Here is a 22,457-nt window from a genome sequence, read left to right as displayed (position 1 = left end):
ACACCCCTAGCTCCCCATAGAGTCAAGACATGAAGGTCCTAGCAGCACAATGTGCATTGATTTGTCCCAGCGCTGCAGTCTTAGCCTGAGGGTTACTATAGTTCTTAGGCTTACATTATTACCTGTCAATGCTGCCATGTTACCGCTGTAAGATGGCTGCATGTACATGTCATAATGTAAGCTTAAGAACTATAGTAACCCTCAGGCTAAGGCTGCAGTGCTGGGACAAATATATGCAGACGCTGCAGCGTGAGTGCTCCTTCCCGGACGGCATTTCTGGCATGTGTGCTGCGCTCCCGGCCTACCATTCACCTCTATACCCCGGCCCCCACCTCACGCCTCCGTTCTCTTCGCTGCATTACGGCTCCGTCCCGGCTGGCCGCTGTCAGCTCCATTCCGCCAGCAGCATCAGTGGTCCATGACAGCCGGGTCCGGAAAACGAGTGAGCCCATCCTCACGAGTTCAGTTTGGCCTCTCTGCTTCCGGCGGCGTGCTGTGCAGCGATCCTACAGTGAGGTGGGAGGGTGTTCCGCCTTCTCAGCTGCTGCCGCCGGGGAAGGCACTTTGTGCTAGGGGTGCGCGGCTGCAGTGCCGCCAGATGCTGTATGGGTTTTCTATTCATTTTTAGTGGCCTTGCAGGACCTGCTGCTTAACCCCCTCTGCAGCCAATCACGTTCAGGGGCGTCACCCCCCTGTCAATCTTGGCTCCACCAGGAATTCCTGGTGGCGTCAAGATACAATAATACCCCCTAGAGGCACTTTCATTCACAAACAAGATGCAATTAATTGCCATCTGCAGCTTCCTAGCAATCTGTTTAGAATAAATGTTCTGCAACTCTTAACTCTAACCATGTAGAAAAGATGTCGTATTTGTTACAATGTGTCATTGCACGTAACATGTATCAAATCAGAACAGGGCAGACGAGGATGTTTGCAGTAATTGACAACAAGCAGAGATGTTGAAAATGGTGGGGGATTGAAACAAAGTGTATTAGAAGATAGTACAACTTTCCATTGTGCAGTGACTGAACAATACATTGACATCCTCAGCTGTTTCCGCTCTGCTGTCACATACCGATATCTTACCTGAGCATGAAGTACTCTCTGAAGTGCTCCGCCTTCTGGAAGGACTGCAACTTAAGCGCTCCGGTGTTTTCAAGCTGCGCTCCAGACATGCTGAAAGATGAAGAGTTCAAAAAACATGTGACATCTATAAGTGACAAACTACAACCTGCTGTCGGTGACATCACAGTGCCTCTTAGTGGAGGAATCTTCTGCTCCAGTGCATTAGTCTGGTGAGGCCGGAGGAGTCATCCTCCTCCCTCTGTAGAACCAACGATCTCCATCCATAATGAGAATAACGACTTTGTAATAACACTAACATGCCGACATTCCTGGCAGCCAGCTGCTATCTAACAAGCACAACTGTAGGCTCTGCGAATCGAGAGCAACGAGGTAACATGTAGTATGTAAGGCTGGAAATAGACATGTGTCCATCCAGTCAGCCTATTACCCCCCCCCCCCCCCATGCGGATCCAGAGGAAGGCAAAAAAAATCCCTAATGAGGTAGAAAGCAGGTCCAATTGCTCTTTTATCATATTCTCCATCACCACATCCTCAAGAGAGAGTTCCATAGTCTCACTGCTCTTACAGTAAAGAACCCCCTTCTATGTTGTGTAGAAACCTTCCTTCCGCTAGACGTAGATAGCGCCCCCTTGTTAGAGTTCTGGGTATAGATAGATGATGGGAGAGATCTCTGTACTGACCTCTGATATATCTATAGATTGTTATTGGAGCACCCCCTTGTTACAGTACTGGATATAATAGATGATGGAAGAGATCTCTGTACTGACCCCTGATATATCTATACATAGTTATTAGAGGCCCCCTTGTTACAGTCCTGGATATAATATAAGAGCGCCCCCTTGTTACAGTCCTGGGTATAAATAGAGGATAGGAGAGATCTCTGTACCGACGATCCCTGATATATCTATACATAGTTATTAGAGGCCCCCTTGTTACAGTCCTGGATATAATAGATGATGGGAGATATCTCTGTACTGACCCCTGATATATCTATACATAGTTATTAGAGCGCCCCCTTGTTACAGTCCTGAGTATAGATAGATGATGAGAGAGAGATCTCTGTACCAACGACCCCTGATATATCTACATATAGTTATTAGAGTGTCACCTTGTTACAGTCCTGGGTATAACAGATGATGGGAGAGATCTCAGTATTGACCCCTGATATATCTATACATAGTTCTTAGAGAGCCCCCTTGTTACAGTCCTGGATAGAATAGATGATGGGAGAGATCTCTGTACTGATCCCTGATACATCTATACATAGTTAACAGAGCGCCCCATTGTTACAGTCCTGGGTAAAAATAGAAGGGGAGTCTCTGTACTTTCCCCCGATAAATCTATCTATAACGTGCTTCCCGATGATAAGCCATACCCCGATTTGTGTGAGGGGGAGATGAAATATAAGTCTCCCCCCACCCTCCCTGAAACTAAGCCCCAGCTACACTACATGTACAAACCCCCCCCCCCCCCCCCCCCAAAAAAAAGCAATACTCACCTAGCAGCCAGCGTTCACGTCCCTCTTGCTGGGCTGCAGAGCTCCAGCAGGCTTCCATGTCCTCCTGCACAATGACAGATGAGTCCTTCCTGGTAGCGGGGTTTGAATACTACGCTACCAGCAAGCTCATGCTCTGATTGGTTAATCAAGTGCCGCATCAGCCAATGAAAGCCGGCGTTCGATTAATCAATCACAGCCATTTAATGAACGGCTGTGATTGGTTCATCGAGCACCGGCTCCATTGGCTGACGTGGTGCTCGCTTAACCAATCAGAGCATTAGCTTGCTGGAGGCAGGGTATTCAAGCCCCACTACCAGGAAGAACTGCTCTGTTGGCGTGCCGGAGGACACGGAAGCCTGCAGCTGTGACTGAGACCAGCTTGAGGGACCTGAACGCCGGCTGCTAGGTGAGTATTATAAGAGACCCCCCGAAAATAAGATACTGTGCCTCTTTCGAGTCAAAAAATTATTATAAAAGACAGTGTCTTGTTTTCACGGAAACACGGTAGTTATTGGGTCACGCCTCAGCCGTCCTTTTTGTAAACTAAATAATTCCAATTTTGATAGGTAGGACAGAGCCATACCAGAAGAATATAAAAGAGGAAAGCAAACAGGGGCCCTGCAGCAATAATACAAAGTACTGCACAGCAGCGTAGACATCACTGAGAATGCAGTCTATTCATTAAAGGAGTACTCAGATCTTGGGAATCCTACTTCAGTGTGTTTGAAATCACAAAACATTGTGCTTGCCCATTAGATGTTTATTTCCAAAATGCTCGGTTCTCCAGATATTGATTCCTCTGCCCTTTGTTTGTTTACTGCTCATTGCCAGGGAAACTGACCATCTCTTCCATGGAAAGAAATAACAGAGGAGTCTGGCACTTGCGCACTTCTTTCATCTAAACCTCTGGAGCACCTGCGCACTAGAATTTGGCTCGGCCACCAGCTACCGTTGTGCTCTGCTATTTCTTTCCATAGAAGAGGTGGTCTGTTTCCCTGGCAACAAGCAGTGAACAATTAGAGGACACAGGAGTCAATATCTGGAGAAGGAAGGTATTTTGAAAATAAACATTGTATCTGGAATAGGATTCCCGAGATGGGAAGTATGCCTTTAACTAGAAATCAGCGGTGACATCACGGAGAATGTCGCCTATCCATTCACTATAGTTAAGCTGTGACATCATTGAGAATACAGTCTATCCATTCACTATAGAGCACTGGTGACATCACCGATAATGCCGCCCCTATCCTTTACAACACCCTCTCTACATACTGTTACCTGACTGAGATTGGGGGGTCTCCTTCCTCTGTGACCTGTTTTCTGTAAATAAAGGCGGGCTATCACTTAGTGCTTTGCGCCCGACAATAGCCGAGAGGCTGCCCCGGCAGCTCCCTATTGCACTGGTGAAGAGGTTGGTGTGCTCTTCGCTGGTCACGGTCTCAGTACTGGAAGTGAGGCTACTGAGCGAGAGGCCAGCAGAACTGTTGCAACAATCGATTTGTAGTGGAGTCTGAAGTCCAAGAGCCAATGATCCAGCCTCAGGGGCCTCTCTGCGGAGCCACGGCTCGTCTCTGCTCACAAGACCTTTTGAAGGAGACAAGTGACTACATGATAGGTGGCAGCGATGCTTGTCCTTATGTTTGTACCTATCCGTAATATTGTCTTTCCCAAATCTGTAACGTTTTAAAGACTCTAATACTGTCCTGGAAGAGCCGACTCCGGCCAGAGGGTCCAAGGAGAGCTGCTGTTGCTCAGTCCGGTGTTCTCTGTGTTTATGACGATGACGGTGTTTGTGCTCCACCATCCAGCTGTATGCCATGTCTGGGGGGACACTGGGGTACGTTCCCACTGGCAGGAGTGGGGTGCGACTTGTCGTTAGGAACGCTTCCTGACGCAGAAGCTTGTGTTTCTTCTTATGGAACTTAGCAGGGTTGAGTAACAGATGACCTGTGTGCATGTAAGATGAGGGGTGCAGGGGAGCAGTAAATGAAGGGGATGGAGGGGGAGGATAAATAGTAGGGGGATATCGTCCATAATAACTTAAGCCAATGGGGGCAGCAGTGAGAGGAGAGGGAGAGTAAGGCATACTATACGAAGGGTAGAAGCCTGTGCTGGAGAGCGGAAAACCCAGGCTGTGCATAAACGGCATTTCTGACATGGCTTCCCGCATTTTAGGCGGCCTTCCTCTTTTCTTTTTTAAATCCGGTTTCCGGATGTAGTGCAAGGGGTCCAACGGAAATGACGGGTGACTGTAAAAGCTATTGAAGTTGAGGCGAAATATAGTAGGGAGCAGATCCCTGGAAATAAAGTGATGACTCCGATGAGTTATGTGGAGCTCACTCAGGTGAGCGATAATCTCCTCCAAGTCGGCCAGGAAATCTGGATCCTGGCGACTACGCAGCTGCGGGTGCTTCTTTTTCCGTTTTCTCTTCTGCCTCTTGATTTTGTCGTAACTTAGGAAGTCGTAGCTCCTGTGCTTACACTTGTGCTTGTGCTTCTCCTTGAGGTTGCTCAGAATGCCTGAAGCTTCTGGAGCGATGAGTGAGATGTGCTCGAAGGAATGTCTCCTCTTCTTCTGTGCGCAGAACTTCTCTGCGCGGTCGGAGGTGCTATTGTTGTCCGTGCCAATGCCGCTGTCACTAGGGATTGTCTCATCACTGTGAGACTCGCTGATGGGTGAAGAGGTGGCTTCCTTCAAAGATGTAATTTCATTCAGGTGGGATGGAGAGTTTGGCAGCAGTGTAGGAGGGGACAACTGTCTAGAGTCCTTGGAAGCTTTCTTCATCGCAAGTGTCTGGAGAAATGAACCATGTCGAGAGTGCATATGGGTATATGGTACTGGGCTTGGTTCCACAAAGCTGGCATCACTGCTCAATGGGCTCTGGGCCTCACTTGCACTAGAAGAGAAAGAACTAAGTGGAGAAGGGAGAATCTGGGAGTTGGAGATGGCCGGAGATATGACGGGTGACATAATTTGACCTAATGTGCTCAACTCTTGGTGACCTGGTAAAGCATCGCCGCTGGCTGAATTCTTGGTCATCATACATTCAACTGTTGCCTTTGGCTTCCGGCCTCTCCTCTTCCCGATGTAGATGGTTCCTTTCTTGCTCACGTTAATTTGCTGCCCCAGTTTAGAGCTGAACGTGGCCGCTAAAGTGGAGACTGGTCCTTGTGTTTTCGCTGGTACTTTCCCTTTGCAGTTTTGGTCAGTGCCACCAGAGAGGATCTGGCTCAGCAGCTTCTTCCTCTTGATGGTTTTCATCTTGTTGATCTTTCGTATGATGGTTTTTACAAGCTGACCATTATTTCTCCTCACAGACTTCTTGTCGGGCTCGCCACATGTGGTGCCCATTTTGTAAGGGTCATCATTCACGTGAAATTTGCTGGGCAGGTTTTCGTTTTGTTGGCGCTCGACTTCACTATCAGTCCGCTTAGGATTATCAGTTACCAAAAACGGTGCAACAGAAAGCACAGGCGGAGCCCGCAGTGGAGGGGCAGCATCTCTTCTCGGCCTCCCTCTCTTCCGTGGAAACAGTGGTCTAGTCAGGTTTGTTTTGAGAGCTGGCATCTCTACCTCCGGCTGCAGAACAGGAGGACCTGGTTCTTCTTTAGATTGTGAGGAAACAACCTTAAAAGATGGGATTTTTAATGCTCTTTTGGGAGATGCGTCCAAGTGCGGCATATCTTTACTCTTTGGCTTTCCTCGACTCGGCTTCTGAGTGACTATGGTATTTTGTGAAGTGCATGCCATTTTGTAGTTGCGGTGAGAGCTATAGAGCTTGGGCGACTCCTTGTGGGTTCCCTTGCCATCAGTGGCAGTGCCTGGTTTGCACAATGTTGAACTGTGAAGCTGACTGGCAAATGCTGTTCTCCCGCCACACTTTTCGGGTTCTTCCTGTTTATGTGCTGCCGATTCCTTGGAGGAATGAATGTTTTTGCTGGGTATTTTTGTCCACCTGGGCTTCTTGCCCTTCCGCTTTCTGAACGGTTTTACCTGTGTGTTGCTGATGCTTCCTCCAGGTCGGACGGTGGAACTTGGCTTCTCTGTTAAGCAAGTAACTTTAATCAGTTGCTTTTTTCTAAGCAAAGTTGCAAAACTAACAACAGAGGGGTCTGACTTGTGAGCAGCGGGCTCGACACGCTGGGTGGGCTTCTTGCTGGACACATATGGTCCATTGGGTAGGCGGCTGCTTATTTTAACCGGACAAACACTTTTGACCTCTTTACAGATATTATTCTGTAAGAATTCCAAGGTGCGCTGAGAGGTTCTGTGATCCAAAGCAGCAGGTAAAGTGTCAGATGTAAACTGGCTTTTGTCACTTGGCTCGTCAATACATTCCACACGTGTTGTGTCAGTGTTTAAGTGCAATGAATTTGAGGGAGACTGGGGGCAATTCACATTTGAACTTCTGCTGCAGGGCGTTAGAGATGTTGCAGGTGTCGGTGAAGGCATATTTCCTTCGCACACCGCACTGAAAGGTGACACAGCCGGTGATGCATCAGATGCACCCCCTTTTCTGTAGTCCAATGAAGTGCAATATACAGGACACAGCTTTTCCTGCATGTCTTTGTCAGGTAGACCTTTCTCTGGCAGCGTAGGTGTCCTGTCAATGCCAGCTTCCTTCTCCAAACTATGTGCCTCCTTCCTATTGCAGAACTTTTCCGGGACACCCTCCTTGGCTTGTCGTCCATTTGTACCCTCTAACACCGGGCTGATCTTTTTCTCAAGGTCATCTAAGAAACCGCTAGGTGGGGTAGGAGAATTTTTGACTGCAGCAGAGTCAGTTTCTAGTGTTCCCTGCTCGTCAGTGACCGAGCCACCCACGGCTGACGTTGACTGCTTTTTGGCTCTGATTTTGGAAGACTTGGAAGGTGGGCAGGTCGCTATGAGCTGGGCGAGCTTCTCAGTAACACTGGTGGCTGTGCCGTTTACCACAACCCTGTCTTTTAAGTCAGGGTCTCGGTTACTGACAAGTCCTGGCATTGGTGCTTTGTTGTGCTCAGTTATTTCAGAGTGCAAAGGTGAAGGATTCTTGTATGAGGGTTTCTTCTCTTCCTCTGGCCAAACATGTAACGGCTCTATCTTAGGGTCATCAAAAGCTTGCTTCTCTCCCGACTTCATCGATTTGGAGGAATCCTAAAAAACAAAAGCATAAGAGCAAGTTAAAGAGCGGAAAACGGAGCTGACACATGGCACTGGTCTAGTACATATTTGTGGTCACGCTTGGGTTTACCCTTTTCTGTCTCTTAGATGGTTATTGTAGCATGCTGTACTAAATGGAGAGCTGATGAATCCATTATATGTCAATACAGGTAAAAAAAACACAGATCCTAGCGTGATAAATTAATCCACTGTGAACAAAGCCTGAAGAACCTACAGACCATAGAGCAAGTGACACTCTGTGAGGAGGGTAAACACATTTGGTGAAGTCCGATTAGCTCACAAGGAAATGAGTAAAGGGATGAGTGAGATTACGAGCAGGGACAACATCCAAATGAGGCCTCCGACAATACATCAATATCAAGTGTCATACTGTTTTCAGTTTCCCTTCGAGGAGTCATCGGAGTAAATGTTAAGGCGGGGTACTGGCATCTCAGACAGGGGATTCACAAGAAACAGACCCTACAGCTCTTCTTACATAACAGAGTTACAGCCTCTAGAGGGGAGAAGTGACGCAGCAACATCCATGGAGGACGGTGGCTCATATTTAACATGACTCTAAAAAAGACTTCTAAAAATAAATGTGGCACCTTCCACTATGCGAACATGGAGGTAGATCAACCGCAATCAGTTGTCTCCGTTGTGCGTACACACAGAACAAGGGTGGGAAAAGACCTACAGAGGAAGGCAACGCTGAAGCACAATTTACATAACAGCAACTGCTGCTATAGAGTCTGGGCACAACGCCAGCTGCCATATCCTCCAGCTCTGCAGCGCTCTACACTGGGCACAACCTGCACCTCCACATCCCACCACACGTCAGAAGCCATAGTTACAAGAAATTCCTACTGTCTCACCCTACCGAGAGGTCTGGACCACAAAATAATACACCGCTAAGAGGTTTCTACCTCATAACTGCAATAAGAAAGGACATAAGAAGCAGTGTAAGACGAGCGGTAGAAGGCACCAGGGGCCGCGGGACCAGGAGGGGGATGCGTCGGAAGGAGGCACCAGGAGCTGCGGAATGAGGAAGGGTGTGGGTGGGGGGGCACTAGGGGCTGTGGAATGAGGGGTGGGGGAGGCATCAGGGGCTGCAGGACCAGGGGGGGAAAGGCACCAGGGGCTGCTGGACCAGGTTGAGGGGGGGGGGGGGGGGGAGATGGGTGGGAGGCCCCAGCAGAGGAAAAGGCACCAGGGGCTGAGACACCGGGGGGATAAAAGGCCCCAGGGGCTGCGGGACCAGGGGGGATAAAAGGCCCCAGGGGCTGCGGGACCAGGGGGGATAAAAGGCCAAAGGGGCTGCGGGACCAGGGGGGATAAAAGGCCAAAGGGGCTGCGGGACCAGGGGGGATAAAAGGCCAAAGGGGCTGCGGGACCAGGGGGGATAAAAGGCCAAAGGGGCTGCGGGACCAGGGGGGAAACAAGGCCCCAGGGGCTGCGGGACTAGGGGGGAAACAAGGCCCCAGGGGCTGCGGGACCAGGGGGGAAAAACAAGGCCCCAGGGGCTGCGGGACCAGGGGGGAAACAAGGCCCCAGGGGCTGCGGGACCAGGGGGGATAAAAGGCCCCAGGGGCTGCGGGACCAGGGGGGATAAAAGGCCCCAGGGGCTGCGGGACCAGGGGGGATAAAAGGCCCCAGGGGCTGCGGGACCAGGGGGGATAAAAGGCCCCAGGGGCTGCGGGACCAGGGGGGATAAAAGGCCCCAGGGGCTGCGGGACCAGGGGGGATAAAAGGCCCCAGGGGCTGCGGGACCAGGGGGGATAAAAGGCCCCAGGGGCTGCGGGACCAGGGGGGAAACAAGGCCCCAGGGGCTGCGGGACCAGGGGGAAACAAGGCCCCAGGGGCTGCGGGACCAGGGGGGAAACAAGGCCCCAGGGGCTGCGGGACCAGGGGGGAAACAAGGCCCCAGGGGCTGCGGGACCAGGGAGGAAAAAAGGCCCCAGGGGCTGCGGGACCAGGGGGGGAAAAAGGCCCCTAGGGGCTGCGGGACCAGGGGGGGAAAAAGGCCCCAGGGGCTGCGGGACCAGGGGGGGAAAAAGGCCCCAGGGGCTGCGGGACCAGGGGGGGAAAAAGGCCCCAGGGGCTGCGGGACCAGGGGGGAAACAAGGCCCCAGGGGCTGCGGGACCAGGGGGGAAAAAAAGGCCCCAGGGGCTGCGGGACCAGGGGGGAAAAAAGGGCTCAGGGGCTGCGGGACCAGGGGGGAAAAAAAGGCCCAGGGGCTGCGGGACCAGGGGGGGGAAAAAAGGCCCAGGGGCTGCGGGACCAGGGGGGGAAAAAAAGGCCCAGGGGCTGCGGGACCAGGGGGGGGGGGGAAAGCCCCCAGGGGCTGCGGGACCAGGGGGGGAAAAAAGGCCCCCAGGGGCTGCGGGACCAGGGGGGGAAAAAGGCCCCTAGGGGCTGCGGGACCAGGGGGGGAAAAAGGCCCCAGGGGCTGCGGGACCAGGGGGGGAAAAAGGCCCCAGGGGCTGCGGGACCAGGGGGGGAAAAAGGCCCCAGGGGCTGCGGGACCAGGGGGGAAACAAGGCCCCAGGGGCTGCGGGACCAGGGGGGAAAAAAAGGCCCCCAGGGGCTGCGGGATCAGGGGGGGAAAAAAGGCCCCCAGGGGCTGCGGGATCAGGGGGGGAAAAAAGGCCCCCGGGGCTGCGGGATCAGGGGGGGGAAAAAAGGCCCCCAGGGGCTGCGGGACCAGGGGGGGAAAAAAGGCCCCCAGGGGCTGCGGGACCAGGGGGGGAAAAAAGGCCCCCAGGGGCTGCGGGACCAGGGGGGGAAAAAAGGCCCCCAGGGGCTGCGGGACCAGGGGGGGAAAAAAGGCCCCCAGGGGCTGCGGGACCAGGGGGGGAAAAAAGGCCCCCAGGGGCTGCGGGACCAGGGGGGGGGGGAAAAGGCCCCCAGGGGCTGCGGGACCAGGGGGGGGGAAAAAGGCCCCCAGGGGCTGCGGGACCAGGGGGGGAAAAAAGGCCCCCAGGGGCTGCGGGACCAGGGGGGGGAAAAAAGGGCTCAGGGGCTGCGGGACCAGGGGGGAAAAAAAGGCCCAGGGGCTGCAAGACCAGGGGGGAAAAAAAGGCCCAGGGGCTGCGGGACCAGGGGGGGAAAAAAGGCCCAGGGGCTGCGGGACCAGGGGGGGAAAAAAAGGCCCAGGGGCTGCGGGACCAGGGGGGGAAAAAAGGCCCCAGGGGCTGCGGGACCAGGGGGAAAAAAAGGGCTCAGGGGCTGCGGAACCAGGGGGAAAAAAAGGCCCAGGGGCTGCGGGACCAGGGAGGGGGAAAGGGACCAGTGGCTGCGGGACCAGGGGGGGAAAAAAAAGCCCAGGGGTTGCGGGACCAGGGGGGGGGGGAAAGAGCCCAGGGGCTGCGGGACTAAGGGGTAGGCACCAGGGGCTGCGGGAACAAGGGGGGGGGGGAGGAGGCCCCAGGGGCTGCGGGACCAGGGGGGGGAAAAAGGCTCCAGGGGCTGCGGGACCAAGGGGGAAGAAAGGCACCAGGGGGCTGCGGGACCAGGGAGGGGGGAAAGGCACCAGGGGGCTGCGGGACCAGGGAGGGGGGAAAGGCACCAGGGGGCTGCGGGACCAGGGGGGGGGAAAAGGCACCAGGGGCTGCAGGACCAGGGGGAAAAAAAAGGCACCAGGGGCTGCAGGACCAGGGGGGAAAAAGGCACCAGGGGCTGCGCGACCAGGGGGGAAAAAGGCACCAGGGGCTGCGCGACCAGGGATGGAAGGAACCAGGGCTGTGCGACCATGGGTGGAAGGAACCAGGGCTGTGGGATAAGGGGTGGAAGGCATTAGGGGCTGCGGCACAAGGAGGGGGTGGGGGGAGAGGCGCCAGGTGCTGCGGGGCAAGGGGAGGGGGCACGAGGGGCTGCAGGGCGAGGGAAGGGGGATGACGATACCATGGGTTGCAAGACAAGGGTGGGCTGGGGGACGACACCATGGGCTGCAAGACGGGGGAAGGGGTAGGAGAGACACTGCAGGCTGCAAAAGGGGGGAAGGGGGAACGACACCATGGGCTGCAAGACGAAGGGGGGCAGAAGGCACCAGGGGCTGTGGACAGTTGTTGCAAAATGAGCAGTAGAGAAGACCAGGAGTTGCAGAACAAGTTTGGAAAATATCAGAGGCTTCAGGACAACAGTGGAAGACACCAGGAGTTGCAGAGCGACCGGTGGAGAATATCATGGTTGTAGGAGATTTGATGAGCAAGAATTTACTTTGGACTATGCTCAGGAGCACAATTCTGGAGAACCCATTTGTATATTGCAGATTATACCGCAGAAACCAGAGTTGTAAATGAGCTGATTTAATCATCTGTGTTTCAAGGCAGATTCTAAACATTTCACACGATGTCTTCTTATCACCTGTAAACCCCAATTTAATCGTGCCGTCTGAAAAACTCGTGCCGGTATCCACAGATTTAGGTCAACCATCACCATGGCAACCATGAAAAGCTGCATCAAGATACCAGCTAATGCTGAAATATCTTCATCACCACTAAAAATACCAGCACGTCTGCATGCAGCACCATCAGGCGAGAGCGCAGCTAACATGACCTCTACAAAGGACCCCCAAAATCAAAAACCCACCCAACATGTATTGAGTCAAAAAATCAGCAAAATGAAGACATGTGGAACGGAAACATGACTGCTGAGGGCGGCCTACTAATAGTGTATACAGAGGATCAACACACTGGTGCTCTCCTGTAAGAGGGGGGTCACGCCATGGGGCTCTCCGCTCTAAGAGTGGGGGGGGGGGGGGTCACGCCATGGGGCTCTCCGCTCTAAGAGTGTGGGGGGGGGTCACGCCATGGGGCTCTCCGCTCTAAGAGTGTGGGGGGGGTCACGCCATGGGGCTCTCCGCTCTAAGAGTGTGGGGGGGGTCACGCCATGGGGCCCTCCGCTCTAAAGGGGGGGGGGGGGGGGTCAAGCCATGGGGCCCTCCGCGCTCTAAGAGCCGGCACCCCGCCATGGGGCCCTCCGCGCTCTAAGGGGGGGGGGGCGTCAAGCCATGGGGCCCTCCGCGCTCTAAGAGCCGGCACCCCGCCATGGGGCCCTCCGCGCTCTAAGGGGTGGGTCAAGCCATGGGGCCCTCCGCGCTCTAAGAGCCGTCACCCCGCCATGGGGGCCCTCCGCGCTCTTAGAGCCGGCACCCCGCCATGGGGGCCCTCCGCGCTCTTAGAGCCGGCACCCCGCCATGGGGGCCCTCCGCGCTCTTAGAGCCGGCACCCCCGCCATGGGGGCCCTCCGCGCTCTTAGAGCCGGCACCCCGCCATGGGGGCCCTCCGCGCTCTTAGAGCCGGCACCCCGCCATGGGGGCCCTCCGCGCTCTAAGAGCCGGCACCCCGCCATGGGGGCCCTCCGCGCTCTAAGAGCCGGCACCCCGCCATGGGGGCCCTCCGCGCTCTAAGAGCCGGCACCCCGCCATGGGGGCCCTCCGCGCTCTAAGAGCCGGCACCCCGCCATGGGGGCCCTCCGCGCTCTAAGAGCCGGCACCCCGCCATGGGGGCCCTCCGCGCTCTAAGAGCCGGCACCCCGCCATGGGGGCCCTCCGCGCTCTAAGAGCCGGCACCCCGCCATGGGGGCCCTCCGCGCTCTAAGAGCCGGCACCCCGCCATGGGGGCCCTCCGCGCTCTAAGAGCCGGCACCCCGCCATGGGGGCCCTCCGCGCTCTAAGAGCCGGCACCCCGCCATGGGGGCCCTCCGCGCTCTAAGAGCCGGCACCCCGCCATGGGGGCCCTCCGCGCTCTAAGAGCCGGCACCCCGCCATGGGGGCCCTCCGCGCTCTAAGAGCCGGCACCCCGCCATGGGGGCCCTCCGCGCTCTAAGAGCCGGCACCCCCGCCATGGGGGCCCTCCGCGCTCTAAGAGCCGGCACCCCCGCCATGGGGGCCCTCCGCGCTCTAAGAGCCGGCACCCCGCCATGGGGGCCCTCCGCGCTCTAAGAGCCGGCACCCCGCCATGGGGGCCCTCCGCGCTCTAAGAGCCGGCACCCCGCCATGGGGGCCCTCCGCGCTCTAAGAGCCGGCACCCCGCCATGGGGGCCCTCCGCGCTCTAAGAGCCGGCACCCCGCCATGGGGGCCCTCCGCGCTCTAAGAGCCGGCACCCCGCCATGGGGGCCCTCCGCGCTCTAAGAGCCGGCACCCCGCCATGGGGGCCCTCCGCGCTCTAAGAGCCGGCACCCCGCCATGGGGGCCCTCCGCGCTCTAAGAGCCGGCACCCCCGCCATGGGGGCCCTCCGCGCTCTAAGAGCCGGCACCCCGCCATGGGGGCCCTCCGCGCTCTAAGAGCCGGCACCCCGCCATGGGGTCCCTCCGCGCTCTAAGAGTCGGCACCCCGCCATAGGGCCCTCCGCTCTAAGAGTCGGCACCCCGCCATGGGGCTCTCCGCTCTAAGAGCCGGCACCCCGCCGACCCCTCTGCTCTAAGAGAACCTAAAGAAGTAGTTGGTCATTAAGGCGCCAACAGGCGTCAGCGCTAAGGAGTTAGTATACCAATCTTATTAGTATGGACTGGTCTTGTCATATATTGATCTCATATGAAAGCACAGACATGTCATATGATATACTGATTTTACAAAGGTGAGAGTGGACCAGTCCTGTAATATACTGATCTGATATAAGAAAGTGGACCTGTCCAGTATACAGATAGTCCCCGACTTGCGAACATTTGACTTACGAATTTCGCTAGATACGAGCTATCTGTCCTGCACAGTATGATGTCATGCTCTGGCATTACATCATGCTGTGCAGGGACCGGACAAGCTTCTATCAAGCCTGATAGAAGCCTGTCCGGTCAGATCGCGGTTGCTAGGCAGCCGGGGGCCTTCTGAAAGGCCCTAGGGCTGTCTATGCAGAGCGCCTATCAAGCCGTGCGCTTGATGGGCACTCTGCATAGACAGCCCTGGGGCCTTTCAGGAGGTCCCCGGCTGCCTAGCAACCGCACAGCGTCCCGCGATCTCATCGTGGGACGCTGTACGGGCCCCCTGAACGTCGGGTGCAGCGGGCACCCGGCGGCAGCAGTACCGACGAGCCGCTCGGCGGAACTGTTAACACTCTAAATACCGCTGTCAGAGCGGTATTTAAAGTGTTAACAGTTCTGACAAGCGGCGCGGCTCGTCGGAACTGCTGCCGCCGGGTGCCCGCTGTAAGAACAGCCGGCAACCGACGTTGTATGGAGCGGGATCCACCCGCTCCATACCATTTGTTCGACTTGCGAACAAAACGGACTTGCGAACGGGCTCCCGGAACGGAACCTGTTCGCAAGTCGGGGACCACCTGTAATCAGGTGACACACCCAAGTGCAATATACCCTACGGGTGGAGACGTCCTTCCTCTAGTACCAGCTTTTGATAAAGAGAGCAGATGTGCCCCTCTCACCTGCTTATTTGCGTCATCCTCCATCCTCTTGCGGGTGGTGAGCTTTCGCGTGTGCCTTATGCTTGTTTTTATTGCAGGGCGGCAGACATAGTTCTCCAAGTTCTTTGGAGGCTTCTTCGTCCTTTTAGCTTGGAGACCAATCTTCAGCTTTAGGTTTCCCTCAGAGAAGTCAGTCTGGGTGACAGAGAACTGCTGCGACTCACTCCCTTGTGGTGTATCGGGGGCCTTATCTTGCTCCTTGGTGTGAGAATTGGAGTCTGCCTTTCCGCCAGGTGCAGCGGGACGTTTCACAGGCCCAGCAAAATCGGGAGCCACTCCTGACATAGCAGTGTTCCTATGGTCCATCCCACGCTAGCTGCGCCTTCCCACAGCGGGCAGCAGACATTTACCGGCCGGTTTTCTGTCAGGACATAAAAAATAGAGCAGAATGAGAAACGTCATCCAGAGCGCGCGGCAGGGACATCATTACACAGACAGAGCGTGCGGGGCAGGGACATCATTACACAGACAGAGCATAGGGCAGTGACATCATTCCTCCCCCACACACATCACGTGAGGCAGTCAGGTCATTACGCAGACAGCGCAGGGCAGCGGCGTCGTCCCACAGGCAGAGCGCGGGGCAGCGGCGTCGTCCCACAGGCAGAGCGCGGGGCAGCGGCGTCGTCCCACAGGCAGAGCGCGGGGCAGCGGCGTCGTCCCACAGGCAGAGCGCGGGGCAGCGGCGTCGTCCCACAGGCAGAGCGCGGGGCAGCGACGTCGTCCCACAGGCAGAGCGCGGGGCAGCGACGTCGTCCCACAGGCAGAGCGCGGGGCAGCGGCGTCGTCCCACAGGCAGAGCGCGGGGCAGCGGCGTCGCCCCACAGGCAGAGCGCGGGGCAGCGACGTCGCCCCACAGGCAGAGCGCGGGGCAGCGACGTCGCCCCACAGGCAGAACGCGGGGCAGCGACGTCGCCCCACAGGCAGAGTGTAAGTCAGTTATAGTCATTATGCCCAAGCAGACAGGTCATTCCACCTACACAGAGTATAGGGCAGTGACATCATTACACAGAGCGCGTGGGGCGGTGACATCCTTCCACACTCCCACAGAGCGCGTGGGGCGGTGACATCCTTCCACACTCCCACAGAGCGCGTGGGGCGGTGACATCCTTCCACACTCCCACAGGGGGCGGGGGCGGTGACATCCTTCCACACTCCCACAGGGGGCGGGGGCGGTGACATCCTTCCACACTCCCACAGGGGGCGGGGGCGGTGACATCCTTCCACACTCCCACAGGGGGCGGGGGCGGTGACATCCTTCCACACTCCCACAGGGGGCGGGGGCGGTGACATCCTTCCACACTCCCACAGGGGGCGGGGGCGGTGACATCCTTCCACACTCCCACAGGGGGCGGGGGCAGTGACATCCTTCCACACTCCCACAGAGCGCGGGGGGCGGTGACATCCTTCCACACTCCCACAGAGCGCGTGGGGCGGTGACATCCTTCCACACTCCCACAGAGCGCGTGGGGCGGTGACATCCTTCCACACTCCCACAGAGCGCGTGGGGCGGTGACATCCTTCCACACTCCCACAGAGCGCGTGGGGCGGTGACATCCTTCCACACTCCCACAGGGGGCGGGGGCGGTGACATCCTTCCACACTCCCACAGGGGGCGGGGGCGGTGACATCCTTCCACACTCCCACAGGGGGCGGGGGCGGTGACATCCTTCCACACTCCCACAGGGGGCGGGGGCGGTGACATCCTTCCACACTCCCACAGAGCGCGGGGGCGGTGACATCCTTCCACCCCCCCACAGAGCGCGGGGGCAGTGACATCCTTCCACCCCCCCACAGAGCGCGGGGGCAGTGACATCCTTCCACCCCCCCACAGAGCGCGGGGGCAGTGACATCCTTCCACCCCCCCACAGAGCGCGGGGGCAGTGACATCCTTCCACCCCCCCACAGAGCGCGGGGGCAGTGACATCCTTCCACCCCCCCACAGAGCGCGGGGGCAGTGACATCCTTCCACCCCCCCACAGAGCGCGGGGGCAGTGACATCCTTCCACCCCCCCACAGAGCGCGGGGGCAGTGACATCCTTCCACCCCCCCACAGAGCGCGGGGGCAGTGACATCCTTCCACCCCCCCACAGAGCGCGGGGGCAGTGACATCCTTCCACCCCCCCACAGAGCGCGGGGGCAGTGACATCCTTCCACCCCCCCACAGAGCGCGGGGGCAGTGACATCCTTCCACCCCCCCACAGAGCGCGGGGGCAGTGACATCCTTCCACCCCCCCACAGAGCGCGGGGGCAGTGACATCCTTCCACCCCCCCACAGAGCGCGGGGGCAGTGACATCCTTCCACCCCCCCACAGAGCGCGGGGGCAGTGACATCCTTCCACCCCCCCACAGAGCGCGGGGGCAGTGACATCCTTCCACCCCCCCACAGAGCGCGGGGGCAGTGACATCCTTCCACCCCCCCACAGAGCGCGGGGGCAGTGACATCCTTCCACCCCCCCACAGAGCGCGGGGGCAGTGACATCCTTCCACCCCCCCACAGAGCGCGGGGGCAGTGACATCCTTCCACCCCCCCACAGAGCGCGGGGGCAGTGACATCCTTCCACCCCCCACAGAGCGCGGGGGCAGTGACATCCTTCCACCCCCCCACAGAGCGCGGGGGCAGTGACATCCTTCCACCCCCCCACAGAGCGCGGGGGCAGTGACATCCTTCCACCCCCCCACAGAGCGCGGGGGCAGTGACATCCTTCCACCCCCCCACAGAGCGCGGGGGCAGTGACATCCTTCCACCCCCCCACAGAGCGCGGGGGCAGTGACATCCTTCCACCCCCCCCACAGAGCGCGGGGGCAGTGACATCCTTCCACCCCCCCACAGAGCGCGGGGGCAGTGACATCCTTCCACCCCCCCACAGAGCGCGGGGGCAGTGACATCCTTCCACCCCCCCACAGAGCGCGGGGGCAGTGACATCCTTCCACCCCCCCACAGAGCGCGGGGGCAGTGACATCCTTCCACCCCCCCACAGAGCGCGGGGGCAGTGACATCCTTCCACCCCCCCACAGAGCGCGGGGGCAGTGACATCCTTCCACCCCCCCACAGAGCGCGGGGGCAGTGACATCCTTCCACCCCCCCACAGAGCGCGGGGGCAGTGACATCCTTCCACCCCCCACAGAGCGCGGGGGCAGTGACATCCTTCCACCCCCCCACAGAGCGCGGGGGCAGTGACATCCTTCCACCCCCCCACAGAGCGCGGGGGCAGTGACATCCTTCCACCCCCCCACAGAGCGCGGGGGCAGTGACATCCTTCCACCCCCCCACAGAGCGCGGGGGCAGTGACATCCTTCCACCCCCCCACAGAGCGCGGGGGCAGTGACATCCTTCCACCCCCCCACAGAGCGCGGGGGCAGTGACATCCTTCCACCGCCCCACAGAGCGCGGGGGCAGTGACATCCTTCCACCCCCCCACAGAGCGCGGGGGCAGTGACATCCTTCCACCGCCCCACAGAGCGCGGGGGCAGTGACATCCTTCCACCCCCAGCGAGCATGGGGCAGTGACATCTTTACACACACACACACAGAGCGTGGGTCAGTGTCATCATTCCACAGACAGTATGGGGCAGTAGGATCATTCCACAGACAGTATGGGGCAGTAGGATCATTCCACAGACAGTATGGGGCAGTAGGATCATTCCACAGACAGTATGGGGCAGTAGGATCATTCCACAGACAGTATGGGGCAGTAGGATCATTCCACAGACAGTATGGGGCAGTAGGATCATTCCACAGACAGTATGGGGCAGTAGGATCATTCCACAGACAGTATGGGGCAGTAGGATCATTCCACAGACACTGTGGGGCAGTAAGATCATTATACACAGACCGCGGGGCAGTGACATCATTCCACCCGCGCAGACCGCGGGGCAGTGACATCATTCCACCCGCGCAGACCGCGGGGCAGTGACATCATTCCACCCGCGCAGACCGCGGGGCAGTGACATCATTCCACCCGCGCAGACCGCGGGGCAGTGACATCATTCCACCCGCGCAGACCGCGGGGCAGTGACATCATTCCACCCGCGCAGACCGCGGGGCAGTGACATCATTCCACCCGCGCAGACCGCGGGGCAGTGACATCATTCCACCCGCGCAGACCGCGGGGCAGTGACATCATTCCACCCGCGCAGACCGCGGGGCAGTGACATCATTCCACCCGCGCAGACCGCGGGGCAGTGACATCATTCCACCCGCGCAGACCGCGGGGCAGTGACATCATTCCACCCGCGCAGACCGCGGGGCAGTGACATCATTCCACCCGCGCAGACCGCGGGGCAGTGACATCATTCCACCCGCGCAGACCGCGGGGCAGTGACATCATTCCACCCGCGCAGACCGCGGGGCAGTGACATCATTCCACCCGCGCAGACCGCGGGGCAGTGACATCATTCCACCCGCGCAGACCGCGGGGCAGTGACATCATTCCACCCGCGCAGACCGCGGGGCAGTGACATCATTCCACCCGCGCAGACCGCGGGGCAGTGACATCATTCCACCCGCGCAGACCGCGGGGCAGTGACATCATTCCACCCGCGCAGACCGCGGGGCAGTGACATCATTCCACCCGCGCAGACCGCGGGGCAGTGACATCATTCCACCCGCGCAGACCGCGGGGCAGTGACATCATTCCACCCGCGCAGACCGCGGGGCAGTGACATCATTCCACCCGCGCAGACCGCGGGGCAGTGACATCATTCCACCCGCGCAGACCGCGGGGCAGTGACATCATTCCACCCGCGCAGACCGCGGGGCAGTGACATCATTCCACCCGCGCAGACCGCGGGGCAGTGACATCATTCCACCCGCGCAGACCGCGGGGCAGTGACATCATTCCACCCGCGCAGACCGCGGGGCAGTGACATCATTCCACCCGCGCAGACCGCGGGGCAGTGACATCATTCCACCCGCGCAGACCGCGGGGCAGTGACATCATTCCACCCGCGCAGACCGCGGGGCAGTGACATCATTCCACCCGCGCAGAACGCGGGGCAGTGACATAATTCCACCCGCGCAGAATGCGGGGCAGTGACATCATTCCACCCGCGCAGAACGCGGGGCAGTGACATCATTCCACCCGCGCAGAGCGCGGGGCAGTGACATCATTCCACCCGCGCAGAGCGCGGGGCAGTGACATCATTCCACCCCCACAGTGCGCGGGGCAGTGACATCATTCCACCCCCACAGAGCGCGGGGCAGTGACATCATTCCACCCCCACAGAGCGCGGGGCAGTGACATCATTCCACCCCCACAGAGCGCGGGGCAGTGACATCATTCCACCCCCACAGAGCGCGGGGCAGTGACATCATTCCACCCCCACAGAGCGCGGGGCAGTGACATCATTCCACAGACAGTATGGGGCAGCAAGATCATTCCACAGACAGCGTGGGGCAGTAAGATCATTATACACAGAGCGTGGGGCAGTGACATCATTCCACATCCACAGTGATGGCATTTCCTCCAGGCCTGGTGCTGACAAGCTCTGGACAGCATAGTACATGTACATCATGGCTACGTCACAGAGCGAGCGGCCCGGCCTCCAGTCTCCGTCTGCTGTATGGTAGGCCAGCAGTACTCTCCGTCTTCTGACATACCAGCAGAAGGCACTGGAGGGGGGTTGGGGTTGGGGTGGGGGGGTCACATACATACACACACAGTCACTATACCTGGCTTGGCCTGCTGTGATGTTTACCTCCCCGATGCCCAGCCAGGCTGCACTGGCCTCTAGGCTCTGTTTACACTGAGGAGGGCTGGCACTTCACTGAAACCCAACCCGCCACAAGCCCCTGCATCTGTACTGGGGGGAGGGGAGACAGAGGAGGGAGGGGAGCCATTCCCGGGAACAGCACCCATTAACTCCTTCCTAACTGAAGTTACACTACGTTACACTGCGGAATCCATAACCTATGTCTGTGCATGATATACAGAACACCACGCCTACCCCAGACATTATATACAGTATATCACACAGCAGCCTTGCCATACATGATATGCAGTACAACCTATCCAGCCGTATAGATTCTACACAGTACATGACACGGCAGCCTTCCCCTGTACATGATATACAGTACGAACCAGCCGCCCATATACATTATATACAGTACATCACACTGCAGCCTTCCTGTACATTATATAAAGTACATCACTGCAGCCTTCCCAAACATTATGCATAGTACATCACACTGCAGCCTTCCCATATATTATATACAGTACATCACTGTAGCCTTCCCCTGTACATGCTATACAGTACAGCTCAGCTGCCCATATACAAACAGTACATCACAGTCTTTCCATACATTATATACAGTACATCACACTGCAGCCTTTCCATACATTATATACAGTACAACCTAGCTGCCCGTGTACATTCTATACAGTACATCACACCGCAGCCTTCCCATACATCATATACAGTACATCACACCCCAGCCATCCCAATTATATATAGTACAACCCAACTGCCCATATACATTCTACACAGTACATCACACTGCAGCCTTCCCTGTACATGCTATACAGTACAACTCCGCTACCCATATACATTCTATAGAGTACATCACACTGCAGACTTCCCCTGTACATGTACAACCAAGCCTTCCCATACATTATATACAGCACATCACACCGCAGCCTTCCCATACATTATATACGGTACATCACACTGCAGCCTTCCCTGTACATGCTATACAGTACAACTCAGCTGCCCATATACATTCTATACAGTACATCACAGGACAGCTTTTCCATACATTCTATACAGTACATCACACCCCAGCCACCCCAATTATATATAGTACAACCCAACTGCCCATATACATTCTATACAGTACATCACAGGACAGCTTTTCCATACATTATATACAGTACATCACACCCCAGCCACCCCAATTAATCACACCCAGCCACCCCAATTATATATAGTACAACCCAACTGCCCATATACATTCTACACAGTACATCACATCGCAGCCTTCGCATACATTATATACAGTACATCACACTGCAGCCTTGCTCTGTACATGCTATACAGTACAACTCCGCTACCCATATACATTCTATAGAGTACATCACACTGCAGACTTCCCCTGTACATGTACAACCAAGCCTTCCCATACATTATATACAGCACATCACACCGCAGCCTTCCCATACATTATATACGGTACATCACACTGCAGCCTTCTAATACATTATATACAGTACATCACACCGCAGCCTTCCCATACATAATATACAGTACATCACACCGCAGCCTTCCCATATATAATATACAGTACATCGCACGGCAGCCTTTCCAAACATTATAA

The 22,457-nt window shown here is 57.3% G+C and overlaps 1 protein-coding gene across 2 annotated transcripts in view; it reads right to left on the bottom strand.

Annotated features, from left to right (window-relative positions):
• ASH1L (ASH1 like histone lysine methyltransferase) overlaps positions 1-22,457 on the bottom strand; it is a 60,049-nt gene that overhangs the window by 23,698 nt on the left and 13,894 nt on the right. Inside the window, exons 1-4 of one of the 2 annotated variants that reach the window (XM_066608904.1) lie at positions 20,817-20,938; positions 15,107-15,506; positions 3,863-7,721; positions 1,087-1,176 (exon numbers count right to left, since the gene is read on the bottom strand). In XM_066608904.1, the coding sequence (XP_066465001.1) occupies positions 1,087-1,176; positions 3,863-7,721; positions 15,107-15,451 (4,294 nt within the window). In that variant the 5' untranslated portion in view covers positions 15,452-15,506; positions 20,817-20,938. Of the gene's footprint in view, positions 1-1,086; positions 1,177-3,862; positions 7,722-15,106; positions 15,507-20,816; positions 20,939-22,457 lie in introns of those variants that run through there. The other variant, XM_066608905.1, reaches the window with a different exon arrangement.

This window comes from Eleutherodactylus coqui, chromosome 6 (genome assembly GCF_035609145.1).
Source record: "Eleutherodactylus coqui strain aEleCoq1 chromosome 6, aEleCoq1.hap1, whole genome shotgun sequence".
Taxonomy (NCBI): domain Eukaryota; kingdom Metazoa; phylum Chordata; class Amphibia; order Anura; family Eleutherodactylidae; genus Eleutherodactylus; species Eleutherodactylus coqui.
Note: the sequence above shows the minus strand (reverse complement) of the source record. Positions and strands in the feature narration are given on the sequence as shown.